Genomic DNA, 18309 nt, shown 5'->3' with positions numbered 1-18309 from the left:
GTAACTTTAAATATAAATTATCAAGTTTTAGAAAATATGTCTCGAATATAGTAAACGCTATAGTCTCATTTTTCAAATGTTTCATTATAATTTTGACACATTATTCACAACTTAAAAAAATATCGACATTTATTACGTTTGAAAAATTCACAAGAAATCTTTATCAGCTTCCTTTTTCCCTTTTCCCGATTATTGCAATATAACGCTTTTTATTTATCGTTGCAAGAATAAGCATAATACCGCATGTATTTGTTGCGAAAACAAGATATTACATCGTTTTTAAAAAGTTCACGGTTATTTTCTAATTTTTAACAACATTTGGGACATTTCTCTGGTCCGTTTAAACATAACTAAAATAAAACTAACATGACGAAATCTGTAAACAATGTTTTATTCATTTTTTCGCTCTCGAGCATAAATCATTATTTAAATAAATTTTAATTTACAATAATAGGAAAATATTAATACAGAATATTGATCGAGAGATATTTTTTATTCCTTTTATTTCACGCTTTTTTTCCCACTATTACGCTTTCTTTGCTCGCTTTTTTTTCTGACACTGACATCCTTCTCTCAAGTCCTCTCGGATCGTTTCTCTGACATCTCACTCGTTTCCCGTATCTACCGCCTCGTGTACTCTTTTCCTCGCTCTCCTCCCCTTTTCTATCTCTCTTTCTCTCTCTTTCTAAACTCGAGTTCAAAGTTACGCAAACTTCGTTTAGCTTCAATTTACTTCTACTAACATTTCTCTTTGCTGAATGTGTCTTCTCACGGCTTGATGGTCCTGTTTCTTTCGCGGCAAAATTAGAGATTAAATTGTTCACGTAAACTGGATAAAACCTAACTAACGAAAGCATAATTGCCTTGCACACAGACTATCGCGGTACTGAATTGCTTTTTCCCCTGAATTCGCAACAAATACTGATTCCGTTTTTAAATGTTTTCATTATTTTGTCTTTTGTACGGTTTAAAAATAACATTGTTTGGTCCTATTATATTCGTATATTATTTTTATACGAACAAAATTATTGATAATACAAAAATGCATCACTAGTATTTTATGTAAATATTCTCAAACTAACGTTATTTTTTATAGGATATCTTTTTTGTTTAAAAAATTTTTTTTTTTATTCTCTAGAATCCTCCATCAAATTATGAGAACGTTGACTTATCATTTTCCTATCGGAAGAAGGATTGCACGGGATTAAGGTATACAAATATAATATTTTATTTATTATATTTTTATTTATGTAAATCAATATTCTTTCAAATTTAGCAAATTAATAATTTTGAATTTTATCTTTAATAGACATATGGGAGCCTATACGTTACTTCATAAAAATATGTGGGAAGCGAACGAATTATGCAGGGAGCAGTTATTCAGTCTTGCCGTCGACAAGCTTATAGCGTAATACAGATATCATTTAGCTATAAATATATTCGTTAACTATAAATATATTTGTAAACTATATATTCGTAAACTGTAGCAATCTCTTTTTATATTAAGTTATAACTATGCGTAAATATTCGGAATTTTCACGAACGTTCTAAACAGATTAAAGCATTAGCTGAAAATTACATAAAATTTCGCCATATATATATTATCAAAGTGTCTTTATCGTCTGACGAAAATCTCGACGGCTTTAATAATCTTACGACTTTTTTTTCGCTAAATCTAGCTCGCGTTTGCTTGCAGGAGCAATAAGACATTCGACGCCATCATTATAGAGCAATTATGGTTCCAGTGTTATTACGCCCTCGTAAAGCACTATAATTTCCCGGTGCTGATGGGATTTTTAAGCGTAGGCAACTTGCCCTACGTAATGGATTCCGTGGGTAAGCATGCCGTGCAAGCCGAGGAGGTCGGCTCATTTTATCGGCCCAGAAATTTTGTTGTTTGTAAAAGTCGCTCAGCTCAGGCATACGACACGATTATTTATTTATTTTTTTTTTTTTACTGTACTCGCATTCCCGTGGGATAGCACGTCGACGAACGTCGTTACCGCGCACGGAAATTGACGTAAATTGTCGGTAAAGCAGAAAGTGCGAGCAATCGCGGTCCAGATCTTCGTGGAAAAGGATAGATTACTCGGTAGTGCTTTAACTTGTACCGGTCCGACCCGAAGTACGATGGAGAAAAGGTGGCAAGGGACGACTCGACGCGACGCGCCATTCGATGGCTCGCCGCCGTTCGATTTCTTTACCTCGACGTAATTGAAGATACCCGAAAGAACTCCTCCGGATGAACGTAATAGACCGTGAAATGGATCGCCGTAGCTGTTACTGAAATATTTCAATTAAAGTCGAACGAGTTTTGAGAGAGCGTACTCCGCGCGTATCGGAGTAGAAACATTTTTCATTGATTTGGCCGAATCATCGGGTTTCTAAGAAAATAGATATCCGAATATAATATATCGAACTTCTCTCTTTCTCTCTTGATTTGCGAGAATACTTATTGTATCATAATTTTTATTTATCCGGAAAAAAAGCAATAAAAAAAGTGTATGAAATATGAACAAATTTGAAAGCAGCATAGAACGAATTTCGCGAATTTAAAAAACGTGTCGTACAAAACTAAATATTTCTATTTTAATAATATATATACAGATCACGCGTACGTTAGATGTCCAAAAAACTCGATATTATATTTGAAATTTTTACAAAATTTTTTTATAATTATAAAAATATAATTTTTTTCTATGTACAAATACATAGAATTTAATGTCTTCTATATTTTTTGCATGACTTATATTAATTGGAACAGAAATATTTTATTGTACTATGCGGCTTTTAAATCCTATATAATTTTATTCACAAAAAAATGCCACTAATGCTTATACGCGTTTGCAGGAAATCCAGACGATCCTAACTTGAATCCAGATATGGCGTATCCATTCACGGATAAAATGACACTCGTTGAGCGTATACAAAATATCCTTTACACAATGTGGACAAGATTATATTATCGATACTGGCACTTACCAAGAGCTCAAAGCATCGCTAACGAATGGGCACCCGGTGTATCTGTTTATGATATCGATAAAAACTTCAGTTTGGTAATCTTGGGTAACAATCATGTGTTTGGTTATCCGAAACCATTACTACCACACGTGATAGAAATTCATAGTTTGCAAATTTCGGAAAAATTGGAACCCCTGCCCGAGGTAAAGATATACCATATTACAAAAAGCTATCTCTTATATCGCGCAAATATGAGATCACAACAGAAAAAAGATTTAGAGAATCATACAATAACAAAAAAGTAATAAAGAACTAAATTACTAAATTATTTTCCAAGATAGTACGACTAACGAAATTTAATTACACACACTGTGTTACACGAAGTTACATTTATATCAATACAATGTAATCTCATCTTCCAACGTCGGTGTCCCAAAACCATCAAATGTCCCTTTAGTAGCAAATTTATGGTTAATTCTAACAGTTTTTTCTTAGCATTTGAAAAAGAGAAGTTTTTTTGTTAATTAAATTTTGTGAAATTAGAAGATGAACAAAACTACATTTTTTTCAGTTAATGTCAAGTAAAGTTTACTTTAAAAAAATTTAATTTGAGGTTTAATATTTTAAAGATATATAATTTAAAAAATTGAAAACTTGGATGATGACTTTTCTCGACATTCTTACAAAAAAAAAAGAATTCTAAAAAAAAAATCGATTGCAAATCAACATTCTCACTGGAAAAAAAAAAAAAAAGAAAAAAAAAACGATTCCAAGTTGGCCATAAAAAATGATACTAAAAGGTAGTTTGAAATACCTTATATTTTAAATGCAAAATTGTAGACACAATTAATATGTTAACAATTATCTCTTGTATCGTTATTTTCACTTTCAAGTCACTTTTATTTGCGCAAGTTTATAGAACAATAATAGATTAAAATAGAACCGAATAATTTATAGAGTTAAGTACACTCTGGCAAAATTTATCTTTTATTTGAAAATTAGTACTTTTACATCGATTGAATCGTTGCTTCTCATAATTCTAAATACATCTCGGGAAGACGAAATAGATGTATATATCGTATGGGGGAATGATTTCTCCCGAGAATATATATACTATTCTCACAGGTGACCAAGTAATAGTTGGCGAAAGTTTACCAACGATTCACGCAAGAGTTGGCAAGAAAAATATCATCAAAAGAATATTTCATTAAAAAAATCTTTTTCTCGTAGAAAAAATAACTGCGGAATCATTTCTATATAATATTACAGTACTTGTTTGTGTTTTCCGATATCAATATAGAAGCGTATCGTCGAAAATATTTGTTTAAAACAGCCATTTAATTCCAAGAGATTCATGGACTAAATATATATATGAACGAATTATTCAATCACATTGAAAATGCATTTTATTTAATTTAAAACTGAAATTTGAAACGTTAATCATAATACACATTAATAATTTTATCTTGAATGTAATTGAGAAATATATAATGAGATAAAGTTGTGAACATTAAAAAGAATAATTGTAAAAGTTATATTTTAATAGAAGATAAGTTGTTAAACGTTTAGCGGTCTTTTACCATCAATGCAATTAAAGCTATCAAAGATTATCATTACGCGCGAGAAGACATAAGATAATGCAGTTACCACGTGATTCCCGAACAATGTCGAGATGCGAAACGTGACCGCGGCAATGTATGTGTGCTCATCTTTATACAGATACACCAAAATGTATCGAAATCCATGAACAGTTATAATTAATAGGACAAAGCCTTCGGCTACACACTGTGCATATATGAAATTACTATTGCCATGTTTGCCAGAAAAGCCAGCGCAGGTTTCGCAATTAACAAAGGAAGTTGTATTATCAGTAATATCTGTCACATTAATAGCGCAATCGGTTCCATTTACGTCCTAGCGTCGTAGCAGTTGGTAACGCAATTTTGCAAATACCAAGTATAATTGCAAATAGATGTATTTTATTTTATGAAATATTCATTTTATAAAATATTTTATATATATAATAGAGTAGATATAGTTTATTAAATAATAAAAAAAACGTGCTATGTGCCATATATGTTAGATACTTCTATCTTATCTTTGTCTTAGAGATTTTTTTTTTTTTTCATAGTTGAAATTAACGATTCTCTAAATAAAAAAGTAAACGTAAAATCTCAATAAAAAATTAATCATGTTACTATTAAGAATTCCAATTCAAGCAGAAACTGTATAAAAAAAATATTTTCATTTTTTTTTTAATACGTGTTATATACGATATATTATACTTTATTAGCCTAAATTTATGTAAAATATTAAATATTAGCCTATATTTATTGTATTTATCGTCATATCTATCATATTTCTTTAAAAAATCTACCTCATCTACCCTTGTTATTAACGTAAGATGTATCGAAATTTTTATAATGATCCTAGGAAATCCGGGAATTTCTGGACAACGCACGGGATGGTGCTATTTATTTCTCTCTGGGTTCGAATCTACAAACTCACCAGCTACCCGCCGGGCCTTTGACCGCATTGTGCAACGCCCTGGGTTCGCTCAAGCAAAGAGTTCTATTGAAACATGACGGGTACATGGCCATTCATCCGACCAACGTCAAATTTGTGAAGTGGGCGCCCCAGCAAGCGGTCCTCGGTAAGTCTGCCTAAGGCTAAACTGACCACCTCTTTACCTCGTTCTTTTCGAAAGAAGCGGATCAACCGCCACGAAATATGCATTCACAAAGCGTTTCGATGAGAAGTATTTTATCTCGAAATTTCTTTGTGCATGCAAATAAGAAATCAATAAAATTACGAGAAGGATAGATAGTCAGAATTTACCTCGCACAATCTTATTTCAATTCTTTATCGTATCGCTTTCCCTCCTCTCTCTCTCTCTTTCTCTCTGTGTACATATATGTATATATGTTATCATAATCCTTGTCGTATTTATTTACTTCTATTTTTAATAATAAATGCTTCATCGAATTCGAGAAGCGCTCTATCTTTTTATTACAAAAAATTTCAAAAATGTCGACATACAACAGTACATAACAACTGTTATTGCAACTTTTTGATATTTAACAATGACAACACACATACAAAATGAAGTATATTTAAATATCATCATAATCAGAGATATCGTTTTAACTTTGGACAAAGTAAACTTGAAGTATTATATTGTGATCTGTTATATTTTTAATTATTTCTATATTTTAAAAGTTTTGTCCATACAAAATTTAAAAATTAAATTACAAAATTAAAAATTAATTAATTATAGTATTTAAATTAATTAGCATTTATATTATTAAAATTAAAAAGAGGAATTGTGAATTTTATTTTATATTCTTTTGTCAAAAATATTTTTAACGTTTATCGGATCAATATAGTAGTAAATATCATTAATCAATTCAGCCATCGTCGTTAATCGCAAACGGTAATCACTGAGACCACCTTACTAACTTTAGTGGAATGTACCGGAACTTTTCTAGCATGAGCGAAATGCAAAATTCCAACTTAATTGTTCGATAACGATCTCGTAAGAACCTCGTATATTGCCAAAGTGCTCGACTGCTCGTTCTGCTATTATACTGTAAACGAGTTGGGAAACTTATACTTGGACCGTTAATGATTACACTCTTATTTCGTTAACATTTACAATCGCCCGGATTTGCCATTCTTCGCGATTCGTTAAGCAGAATTTAGTGACAAAGACTGGAATAATGACGACGACGTACTAACCATCGCGTACAAACGTTCAATAAAGCTGCACATTTTTCACTTTTACATATATGATTTACAAAAAAACATTTTTCTCGACTAGACGCAATATTTTTTAGACATAATTCTCTTTATAGTCTCGAGTCTTTAAACGATTCGAACTTAATTACATGATTATAGCCGCGGTATTTTCGGTTTGACGCGAAGGACAGAATAATTTTCTTTTAGTTAGATCGGAAAATTGCACGACTGGATTTCAAGCGAACAAAGTCGCGACGATCGAAATGATCATCAAAACCGTCTCTCTTTCTTTCTCTCGATCGGGATCGAGATCACGTTACTCGACCGTTTGAATTCGACCAACGTTTGCCTTTCTTTCTCACGACACATCAAAGAGAAAAATAACGTGGAATATATAAGAAAAGCTGATGCACATGTCGATATCAGAATTCCTTTTCGCGCCTTTGGAAGAACGAAACCCACTATTTTTGTGAAAGTCGCTTAAATGTAAGTATTGAAACAAACAAAAAAAAAAAAAAGAAAAATTGCCAGCAACACCGTCGCGACCAAGGAAAATACGGCCACAAGCTCGGAACGATAACTCATGACGCATGCAGCGGTGAAATTCTCGCGGGAAATTCTGACAAACAACTCCTGTTGGCAGTAACGCAACGGGCTCGATGCAAATGCACAAGCGTGCACAAAATTTTATACACATTGATAGACAATGATAGCCTATATAAAGAATGTAATGTTGACAATATTGGTAAATGAAACAAATGAGACGCAATTATTAAAAAAATATCAGAAAGAATTTTAGACTTTTACTCTTTTGACACATGTGTCCACGTTCAAATAAAATATATCGACTGCTGCGATATTTTGATATCATAAAAAAATTTTTAATATAATTTTGAAAAGATTTGTTTACTTAAATTTAAATAAATGATAAAATTTTATTATTTTTAATTTATAGAGACTTAATTACACGTTAGAGAAAACTCTCCGTTCCTATTTTTAAAAAATGTTGATTTTATTGAAATAGAATAGAGCGAATAATTATATATCTGTTGTACACAAATTCTCAGTAAGAGGTAAAATATGTTTTTCTGATTGGAAAGTATATTATGTGTAACGAAAAAAAAAAAAAATCTCGCTCCGGCATTCGTAAAAAAGTGTACATCGGACAGAATTCGTCGGAAATTTCCCGCGCACGTTAATACTCGAATGCGATCAATCGGCCGTAAAGAGCGACGCGAAAAAAAAATAAATACGACAACACGGACATTTTTATGAAATCTCACGTTTATCTCTCTCGTGGTAGCTCGTGATTAACCGCTGCTGGAACTTTGTTTCACCTCACTCGTCGCTCTTTTTCTCTTTTCCCGCCTTTTTTTTTTCGTCGCACGTTTTTTGTATATACTGTCCCTCACGCAATTCATCCCACCGCTCGTAAATGCTCGGCGGCAAATAATCCGTGAAGGATCATTTTACGATACTTTATGTACTTACGCCGCTTTTACATTATATATACATATATGCAGCGCATCCCAGGGTGATGGCATACGTGATGCAGGGCGGATTGCAGTCGTTGCAAGAGGCAGTACACTATTCCGTACCGGTAGTTGCAATTCCCTTTTTCGGGGATCAACTTTTCAACGCACGTAAAATCCTAGACGCCGGTATCGGACTGACACTGGACATCGACACCATGACCGAGAGCTCTATCATACAAACGCTCCGAGAGGTCGTCGAAAATAAAACGTGAGTATGAACATGGTTCTAACTCAGAATCGCTTCGACAATGTAATCCTTCAAAAATTAATCCCTATAGAACTTTGTCATATTTCAATCGCTATTCTTGAATCGTATGCATACACGGTAGATATGTATCTAAAAAGTTAAGTACTCTTACAATCTGCACGATTGTCAAATTATTTTTTACGCGAGCTAGTACTATATAATCTCCAAATTCTTCAATTATATGTAACAATTAAATGATAATATTTTAATATTAGTTATAATTTTTGAAAGTATGTCAATGTGCTTTTAAATTCTGATTAAAAAAAAAAAAAATATATGATTAATACGCTATATCTTGTAAAAATTCTAATTACAGGTATCTGAATAATATTAAAACAATGTCGGCAATTGTGAAAGACGAATTAATAAAACCAATGGAGAGAGCAGTGTGGAATGTAGAGCACGTATTAAAATTTCCGAATTCGAGACATTTACGGTATCACGGACGTGATATGTCATGGATAGATTATTATGCACCATACCTATATCTGAGTGGGGGATTCGCTCTTTTATTATATATCGGTTATATATTAAATATGAAAAATTTTGGTACTTTTATTAAAAGCAAATGGACAAATGTCTTGAAACGAAAGCTTGATTAATAATATAAATTTACGATAATAATTAATGGAAAAAATTGATTGTATACAGACAATAAGAGTTGATGTTTCATTAAATACATAATTACTTTTATGTAACGCTTATAAGAGAATATATATATATATATAACATTTTATTAGCATTAAATTATGTTTCTCTGATTTTTATTTAACATTATATTTTTATGTATCATTTAAAACGACTTTCAAAATATTTCTTAAACATATTTATGTATATTTTCTTGTATATAAATACTTAGTGAAAATTTTTTCATATTTATTATAATAATTATAATTGAAAAAGTATTCACATATCCAAATTAAATGTATTAAAAATCGACGGTAATAAGAAAAAGATATTAATTTCTTTATAATTTTAATTTTTTTATCATTCGCTAATATTTTGAATTATATATCGATAAAGTTATTTACCAATATCGATATGTACAATCGATAATTCAGAAAATTAGAAATCTGTAATTATCTATAATTATAGTTACCGACGAACGATGGTAAAACAGAACTTCTAAATACAAAATTATACAAAGTATATAACAGATAAAACCGAATTATTTGATTTATTTTGATTTTCGATCATGTATTACATATAAACGTTAAAAAAATATCTTAATAATCATTCAATTAGATTTCCTTAAAAAAGACATATTATTTCTCGATTTTCGACTTTTGAACTTATTAATTTTACTTTAATTTTTTTCTTATTTATTTCTATATTATTATTGAATATTATTTACAAGCATTTTTTTGTTTAAAAATTTCAATTAATAATATCAAAAATATACCTTAATAATATCAAAAATATAACTTTGCAACCCCTTTGTGAAAAATATGATAGTATCGCACGATAATAATCTTAATAATCTTAATAATCTTAAATTAATATTGTAGCACAATATAAATAAAAAAACATTTTAATTTATTTACATACCCTATCGGAAACTGCAGACAAATCTCATCAAACTCCAGTAAATCCGGAATTAGCCATCCCCTCGAACTGCGCGATTTCTCCCGACGATTCATACACTCGCGACACAATATTCACTACTATACGCAACACGTTCTTCTAATCTTACAATATCCTAATATTTTGTAAGTAAATAAGACTACAAAAGATTATAATAACTCCAAAAATCACTTCGATTCGATTAATTTCAACGGCGATTACGCGTAACGGATCCGACCGACGACACACTGCGTTTTCGACTAAAGTTTTAACCGTTTTGAATTTTTAGATATACTCCTTTAACCAATCGGAGCGTAGAAATATTTGCGCCTTTTATCCTGATTGGTCAATCGTTTGATTAGCCAATCGGAGCAAAATGATTTTTGTCTTATTTGTTCTGATTGGTTAATCGAACGACCAGAAGCACTTGCAACGTCTAATGTGACGTCTTCTTGCATATCTGCTCTGCACTACTGCACTGATGTACATTAAAGGCTGTTTCACATCGATTTAAAAAGATGTTATTTAAATATAAAAATATAATATAAAACATCTTAAGCCGATTAAATGATTAATATTAATATTATCGTATTATTTAATGGAATGTATATTAGATATTTTATTTAAAATGCTTATACATATTATATTTGCATTTACGTTGAGATAACATTGTACACCGATCTTTAACATGCATCAGAGTAGGATGTGTGGTCAGGTGTAGTCAGGAGTCAGGTAACCGAATTCGCTGAAAGCACGCAAATCAAAGTTGTAAATGATTTGTTATATTTTTAATTACATTTTGTAATACAAATCATGCTGTTGTAAATTTATTGTCTTCAGTAAAACAAGAGTGTAATGTATTGGAATTTTGATTGCACGAATAATCTCGGATAAGTAATTTTAATAAATATTCTCTTGTTTTATTTTTGCCAACGTGCTGATAGATAGGATTGTTTGCGAAGAAGAATTTTATTTTTATATTTTTTGAAAATGCAAACAAATATGATGTTATGAGAATTTGAAGCTGTGTATAATTGTGCCAAGTGCGTGTGTCTGCCGGTTCCTTGGATTTTTTTTATGGGAATATAAGTGAAAATAATACAATTTTTATACTCACAATGACTACGTTAAGTGGCTTTATAGAATTCTTCCAGAAAGGAAAGGTAAAAATAATAATTAGACGATTAAATATTAAGTTAATCTAAAATCTTGATTTTATACAACTTGTAATAACCTAAATATCAGTTGTCTCTATAAAATATTTCTTTATGTTTACAATATATAATATGTATTATAAAATATATTTTAAAAACACAGGAAGAATCAATTTTTGTTCTTATATAAATATTAGAAATGTATTCGTATATATGTAACCCGTATTGAGGTTTTCATATACATTTTAATTGCAGACATTTAGACCAAAAAAGAAATTTGCTCATGGAACATTACGTTATTCTTTATATAAACAAGCTCAAGCTTCCCTTAATTCTGGTATCAATTTAAGAGCTGTTGTAAAATTACCACCTGGAGAAGATTTAAATGATTGGATTGCTGTTCATGGTATATTAAATATTTATATAATAATAATCTAAAGATTTCTTATTATTATATATATAAGTTATATTGAAAATAGAGATGGTATATATGTATATACATATATTTGTGCATTATTGTATAATGCTTATTCTCATATCATATTCATTTTAAGAAAATATCTTAAATTATTCACTGCTACTTCTTATATATTGAAAGAATGACAATAATTATTTATTTTTTCTTTTTCTAGTTGTGGACTTTTTTAATAGAATAAATCTTATATATGGTACTGTATCTGAATATTGCGATTCAGCATCATGTCCAACAATGAGTGGTGGAGCACGTTTTGAATATTTGTGGGCAGATGGTGAAAAATATAAAAAGCCAACAGCATTACCAGCGCCGCAATATGTTTCTCTTCTTATGGATTGGATTGAAGCTCAAATTAATAATGAAACAGTTTTTCCAGTATCAACAGGTTGTTATATTTGTCTTATATTTAAAGCATTGTTTAATAATCTTATCAGAATATATAAGAGAATGTTTTTTGTTTTTTTTTTTTTATTGCAGATGTGCCCTTTCCTAAAACATTTATACCATTATGCAGAAAAATCTTAACACGTCTCTTTAGAGTTTTTGTCCATGTATATATTCATCATTTTGATCGCATTGTAGCAATAGGAGCAGTAAGTATCTCTTAAAGTAATTTTAATATTTTATTATATTATGTATAATTTTCTCTGGCTGAATTTATTACTATTATTTTAGGAAGCACATGTGAATACATGTTACAAGCATTTCTATTATTTTGTAACAGAGTTTGATTTAATTAATCCTAAAGAATTAGAACCATTAGCTGAAATGACTGCCAAAGTGTGTAAGGATAGTGCTTCTCCTACTCAAAGCACACCATCAAATAATCAAAGTAGATAGTTATTTTATATTCATTCATTTAACAAAAACAAAACTGATTATACAATTTACAGTAAAATAGCAGAATCTCCAAACATATATATAAGTTTATTTTACATGAAGACAGTATATAGCTTGACATTTTTATTTGAATTATGCACTACTTTTATAAAAATAATTTACTTTATAAATATTCTTTATTAGCATTTTTAAATCATTATGAGTCTTACTAGAATAAATAATGATTTACATTAATAAGAGTTAATTCGAGAATAGTCCAAAATCGATATACATATAATTATTATATTATTAATAGTATGCCACATTTTATTCATCTTTGCCATTAATTTAGATTAAAGATAATTACAATAATTATGCAATATACAAAAATTATATATATATTATATAACATAAAAGTTATATATTAAAAGAATAGTATGTAAAACTTTACAAATCTTTTTGTGGAATGCAATACTTTACAAATCTTATCATGTGGAATATTTTGTGGAATTATTTTCAAAATTACAACAATTGATATAATAATATCAAATCTAATATTTATATTAATATCTATTTTCAAAATATTGTAATTTAAAAACAAATTTTAAATATTTCTTTGTTAGGATTTAAATGTTTACTTTCAAAGAATGTTATGTCGAATTTCCATGTTTCTAGTCTTCTAGTTTAGTATTTTTCCTGCATCAAAATAACTAATGGATAATTAAATCTTAGATATTATAGCATTTCAAAAGGTAATTATTTATATTAAAGGGGAGAGGATAAGATTAATTTATCTTGTTTTTATGATATTGCTTGTATAAATTTTGTTTGAATTTTATTTGAACTTTCTCCCACACACATAAACTAATACATTTTTGTTCTTTTTTGTTACATATAATAATGCAATTTTCTTTTTATTAATTACAAGAAATTTAAAATTTTTGAGGATAAGATAGAAAAGTTATAGCGTATTTACTAATTAATGTATTTGAAATAGCTGCTGAATATAAACCTCACATTTAGATCTATATAACCTATATAATAAAAATAAAATTAAGCTTGCTATTATTCATTTACTTGCTATTATTTATTACAATAAACTAAATATTTAAATATTTTGCATGTAATATTCTCCAAAGAATATTGTAGGGACAAGCAAGTATTTGTATCCCAAATTTTCATAAATATATATAGAAAATCTTTTTCTTTCTATAGTAAAGTTTATATTTTATCTAAAATATTATTTATATTCTTCATATTTACTTATATAATAAATTTACATCAATCAATGTTTAAGAAAAAAATTTTAATATATAAAACTAATTTGTGAAATAGGAGGAGTCTAAATATATTATATATCTTTCTATAATCTATTTAATAGTGATCTATCTCAGATCTGAAAGATCATTTATGCCAAAGCTTATTATGCTAATAACGATAATATTAAGTATCTTTTATATTATGCATTATATAAATAAATGAATGTAAACATTTTGTAATTTTGGGATTTGATGCTAAAGTACAGATATGTAATCTCTCAGACTTCATCATTCTAGATTATTTGGCTTATTTAGATTTTCCCATTAGTTTATTTTATTAATAGTGATATTAATGATGATATTTTTTATTCTATCTTTATTTTGATATTTGTTGACATTAATTGATAGAGCAAATTAAATATATGACATATTAACTTGACTGAAATTTATGCCTGTATTTAAGATTTAAAATTTATTTTTAGCATATTTAAAAGTGTATTTAATATTATGCATAATAAATATGACAAACATAATCCAAAAAAGTACAAATACAAATCGGGATATTCTATTCTCTTTATATTTATTGCTGGAAGATTCGAAACAATATAAATTGTATGCATTTTGTAAATAAAAAATATTACTAATTATTTATTTTTGCTTATATATGCACTTTGAAAGAAAATAAAAATTTGCATTTACATTAAAATTATTTTTTATCTTTTTTATTATTAATTATTCATCTTTATATCAAAACATCACAAATTTTAAATAAAATAAATCGTAGTTTTTTTATTTAATAATGTAATTTATATATTATCTTACAATGTATATAGATTTGTGTGTTTTGAATATAATAAATGTAGAGAATAAAAAAATATATTGCGACTTTTAATATCATTAGCTAAAATGAAAAATGCTATAAATTGTACATATTGTATAAATATGCACAATATATAAATTTTCAATATTTAATTTTTTAAAATTTGGTATATAATATTAGAAAATTATTCAAAATGTATTTTTGATCATTTATTTTAGCCAGGTAATATACATCAACGAATATTTATTTCATAAACTTATGGCAAAATAAAACTACAATTTTCATGTAGAGAGAAAGCTATAATATTAACATTATTATTAGAAATCAACAACATAAATATTAATTTACATGGGTATTTTTCTCAGGTAGTAAACATATGTGTACTATAATTTCACTTTATTTCTAATTGATTTATGATTGCTAAGATTTATTGATGACTTAAAGATGATTACGTTCTGAGCCAATACATAGCCCCACGAATATTATTATAATCTGGCAGATTTTCGACAGGACCAACTGCTGCAATCACTGGACAGTGATCAAAAATATACTTCATACCAACATTTTGAATAGTTTCAGCAGTAACACACTGAAAAGAAATTATACATAATCATACATTAATGTATTGCATGTTCTGAAAAAAATGAGATAATCTTCTAATCTAATAAATATTATAAGATCTCCATTTTTTTTTTATATTGCAAACATTTACAATATATCTTGTTACACGTAAAAGAAAAAAGATATTGAATTAGAAAAAAATTTCTTTGATAGAAAAATTATACATATGTATAATTGAAGCTACATACATCTATCCTCATCTCGAGTTCGTGAAGTGGAATACGGCGATTATAACATAATATTTGACGGCCAATATCTTCACAAATAGCGGTAGTGCCATCCAATTGTAAGAACATGTTGGTCTTAAGTATATTCTTTGCACGTGCTACATCTTTCTCAGTAACAGATGTGCATAATTTCATCCATTCGTGTTGAATGTGTGATGTCATATCCTCACATTTCATAGGATCACAAACAAAATATATACCCCAAAGTCCTGTATCCTGCATAATTAAAGAATGATATATTCACTGCAACTTATATATTGATTGTTATAGTCATGTGTTATTATATATGAAACAGTACATTATTATTTATTTAATGCATACCTTGTAACATGTGTTAAAACTCTGATAACTATGACATAAGCCATTTTCTGCGCAAGCTCTAGCTAGACTGCTTGCATTATTTACACCCCCTCCTTGGCTACGATCCCACGCTCCTATAAGAGTATTGGCAACCATAAGAGGAATGTTGTCTGCCTCAGCCCATCCAGCACCTTTTGTTAACAATGTTCATTAATTACATTACACAAACTATTATATATATAACTAATTTTTTAAATTAGTAAATTATTTTAATTAAATGATCTCTAAATACCTTCAACAGCGATCGCGACATGGGCGAGAGGGATCGTATCATCGCGAACTCTTATTTCAGAGCCAGTATAGCGGCAGGATTTAACATACTCTGGAATATTATCATAATCCGGTCCTGTCATTTCACAAAAATGCTTATTGGCAAGTTCGATTAATTGATTGTGATCTACACCACCAGCACCAGCTAATACAAATCTAAAATAAATAATCTTGATTTTTTAAACATTCGCTGAAATTTCAGTATTTAAAATTCACTTGATGAAAAGACTGAAGTTTTACCTAGGTGGTCCATAATGAGTTTTCACGTAATTAACAAGATCATTTCGTGAAATACTTTCGATATTTTTAGTAGGTCCCAGTATCGTTCGTCCTAAGGATGTACCTTGATAGGCAGCAGCGTGCAAGTGATCAAATACAACCTCTTGCAAATTTGTTTCAACTTCTTGCATTTCGCGTTTAATAACATCACGTTCTCTTTCGATTTCCTTTTCACCCAGCTTAGAATTTTTAATAATATCACTGAGAATTTCAATAGCTTTTGGTACATCTTGTGACAAGCATTTTGCATAAAATACTGTTTGTTCTCGACTTGTGTAGGCATTCAAATGAGCTCCCATATTCTCTATTTCCAATTCTAAATCAGTTTGAGATCGTTTCTCAGTACCCTATATAAAAAAAAAGATTTAGTAATAAAAAACATGATAATAGATTTATAAAATATATATATATATATATATATATATATGTGTGTGTGTGTGTGTGTGTGTGTGTGTGTGTGTGTGTACGTAAAATTATGATAAAATCATTTGTTATTTAAAACGTATATCATATGCAATATACTGTAGTTACATTATATCAAAATAGAAGTGTTTTATATCAATTACAGTCTCTGCTCAAAAAAGTTTAAAAAAATTTAATACCATGAGTCATAATTATTATTTTTCATTAGTATTACAAATCAATATACCTTAAAAGCCATATGTTCCATGAAATGAGCAACACCATTGTTATCATCAGTTTCATATCGACTACCAGAATCTATCCAAAGACCAACAGTAGCGGTTGCAGCTCCACTATCTTCACTAGCAACTCTCATTCCACTATCCAAAGTTGTAACTCTCGTAGCTGGTTGATTGATAAGCGTTTCTTTCAGAGAAGCAGCAGTTGACTGCCATTGTTTTGGTACCTAGTTGACAAAGTTATTAACAAATTCTAAGTAATATACAACTTTAATCCAAAACAAAATAAGCAATTATCATAAATATTTAGCTTTTATTATAAAAAGATTAAACTCATTATTAAATAATAAATCTGTATATCTAAATTATACTAATAATTATTTATATAGATCTAAAATTTCAATAAATGTTATTTTTTTATATATTTTTAAATAATTCATAACAAAATGTATGTATATATGTATGTATAATCATTAAATACGCTTTTTTAGTGCATACAACATATTAAATCACACCTGTCAAAAATATAAAGTCGAAGTAAAATATCAAATTTGATATTATTGAGGTTAGAGATATAAGCATATATTCTGGAAAGAGTTTCATTATTGCATCTTGATACAAATAATTTATACTATTAGACGATCACATCATTTTTAGATATTAAATATCCTAAAACTGTTATTTTACTTTTATTACGTAAGGACCTGACGAAAATGACAAATTTTTTTTAAATCGATTAAAATTATAAATGAATTGATTGTAAAGTTAAAACCGTTATCACAATCATCATAATTGCATATCGTGAAATGTAATCAGTTTTACCTTTACAAGGCTGGTTTTATTAGTATACGTGCGCAGTGCGCTACTAATTTTTAGTAGACGAGTAGCCATTTTTCGAGCAACCAATTTGTCGCGAGTAAAGCCGACGAAACGGTGGAGGTGGAGCACGGCAGAAAAGAATATAGTTCAGAATACAGAAGATCCCATATACTATGAGATGGCGTTGTATCTCATAACTTGGTGTATAAAGGTGCCTTTTCATGCTCTCGATGTTCATTTTCAGCGTTAAAAGGCGTCTTATAGCGATGTAAATACATCTGAAAATAACAAATTATCTAATCTATTTACGCCACGCATCTCATTTTAGAAATAAATCTAAATTACTGTACACAGGAATATGTCCAATTTGACATTATGTTAAAGACCCTCGTATTTCTATGCGCAACGTGTGATTTATTCGGTGGCCAATCGGCTTCTCGCTTTTTCGAAAATAACGACATGTAGTAGAAGATGATTAGCTGCCGCGTGCCTAGTAGAAAAATTACGCATGCGCGTTGCTG

The 18309-nt window shown here is 29.0% G+C and overlaps 4 protein-coding genes across 11 annotated transcripts in view; 2 read left to right on the top strand and 2 right to left on the bottom strand.

The window, feature by feature from the left end:
• Window positions 1-9225, top strand: part of LOC126857833 (UDP-glucosyltransferase 2-like) — a 64071-nt gene extending 54846 nt beyond the window's left edge. For 3 of the 5 annotated variants that reach the window (XM_050607635.1, XM_050607634.1, XM_050607633.1), the window contains 7 exons: window positions 1139-1209; window positions 1310-1408; window positions 1697-1836; window positions 2851-3164; window positions 5395-5614; window positions 8223-8442; window positions 8798-9224. In XM_050607635.1, coding sequence (XP_050463592.1) covers window positions 1139-1209; window positions 1310-1408; window positions 1697-1836; window positions 2851-3164; window positions 5395-5614; window positions 8223-8442; window positions 8798-9083 — 1350 coding nt within the window. In that variant the 3' untranslated portion in view covers window positions 9084-9224. Of the gene's footprint in view, window positions 1-1138; window positions 1210-1309; window positions 1409-1696; window positions 1837-2850; window positions 3165-5394; window positions 5615-8222; window positions 8443-8797 lie in introns of all 5 variants that reach the window. The other 2 variants (XM_050607637.1, XM_050607636.1) reach the window with 2 other exon arrangements.
• Window positions 1-10179, bottom strand: part of LOC126857838 (lachesin-like) — a 250168-nt gene extending 239989 nt beyond the window's left edge. For all 3 annotated transcript variants that reach the window (XM_050607649.1, XM_050607653.1, XM_050607648.1), the window contains exon 1: window positions 10030-10179. In XM_050607649.1, the coding sequence (XP_050463606.1) occupies window positions 10030-10121 (92 nt within the window). In that variant the 5' untranslated portion in view covers window positions 10122-10179. The remainder of the gene's footprint in view (window positions 1-10029) is intronic.
• A 569-nt stretch (window positions 10180-10748) lies between these two features.
• LOC126857973 (MOB kinase activator-like 3) lies at window positions 10749-12844 on the top strand. Of its 2 annotated transcripts, XM_050607924.1 has the most exons (6): window positions 10758-10896; window positions 10989-11207; window positions 11454-11604; window positions 11831-12058; window positions 12151-12266; window positions 12349-12844. In XM_050607924.1, exons 2-6 carry the CDS (start codon window positions 11163-11165, stop codon window positions 12511-12513), a joined length of 705 nt encoding a protein of 234 aa, XP_050463881.1. In that variant the 5' UTR covers window positions 10758-10896; window positions 10989-11162; the 3' UTR covers window positions 12514-12844. The 2 variants fall into 2 exon arrangements, with proteins under 2 accessions (XP_050463880.1, XP_050463881.1); XM_050607923.1 differs by having other exon boundaries at window positions 10749-11207.
• Window positions 12845-14767: 1923 nt separating this feature from the next.
• Window positions 14768-17959, bottom strand: LOC126858043 (mitochondrial-processing peptidase subunit beta). Its single transcript, XM_050608048.1, has 7 exons — window positions 17792-17959; window positions 16978-17196; window positions 16290-16675; window positions 16012-16205; window positions 15741-15910; window positions 15381-15635; window positions 14768-15160 (listed from the first exon to the last, which is right to left on the bottom strand). The coding sequence occupies exons 1-7, from the start codon at window positions 17858-17860 to the stop codon at window positions 15020-15022; spliced, it is 1434 nt and encodes a 477-aa protein (XP_050464005.1). The 5' UTR covers window positions 17861-17959; the 3' UTR covers window positions 14768-15019.
• Window positions 17960-18309: the final 350 nt, after the last annotated feature.

The sequence above is a fragment of the Cataglyphis hispanica genome, chromosome 23 (assembly GCF_021464435.1).
Source record: "Cataglyphis hispanica isolate Lineage 1 chromosome 23, ULB_Chis1_1.0, whole genome shotgun sequence".
Classification (NCBI taxonomy): Eukaryota; Metazoa; Arthropoda; class Insecta; order Hymenoptera; family Formicidae; genus Cataglyphis; species Cataglyphis hispanica.
The sequence above is the reverse complement of the archived record's forward strand: the minus strand, read 5'-3'. Positions and strand labels throughout refer to the sequence as shown.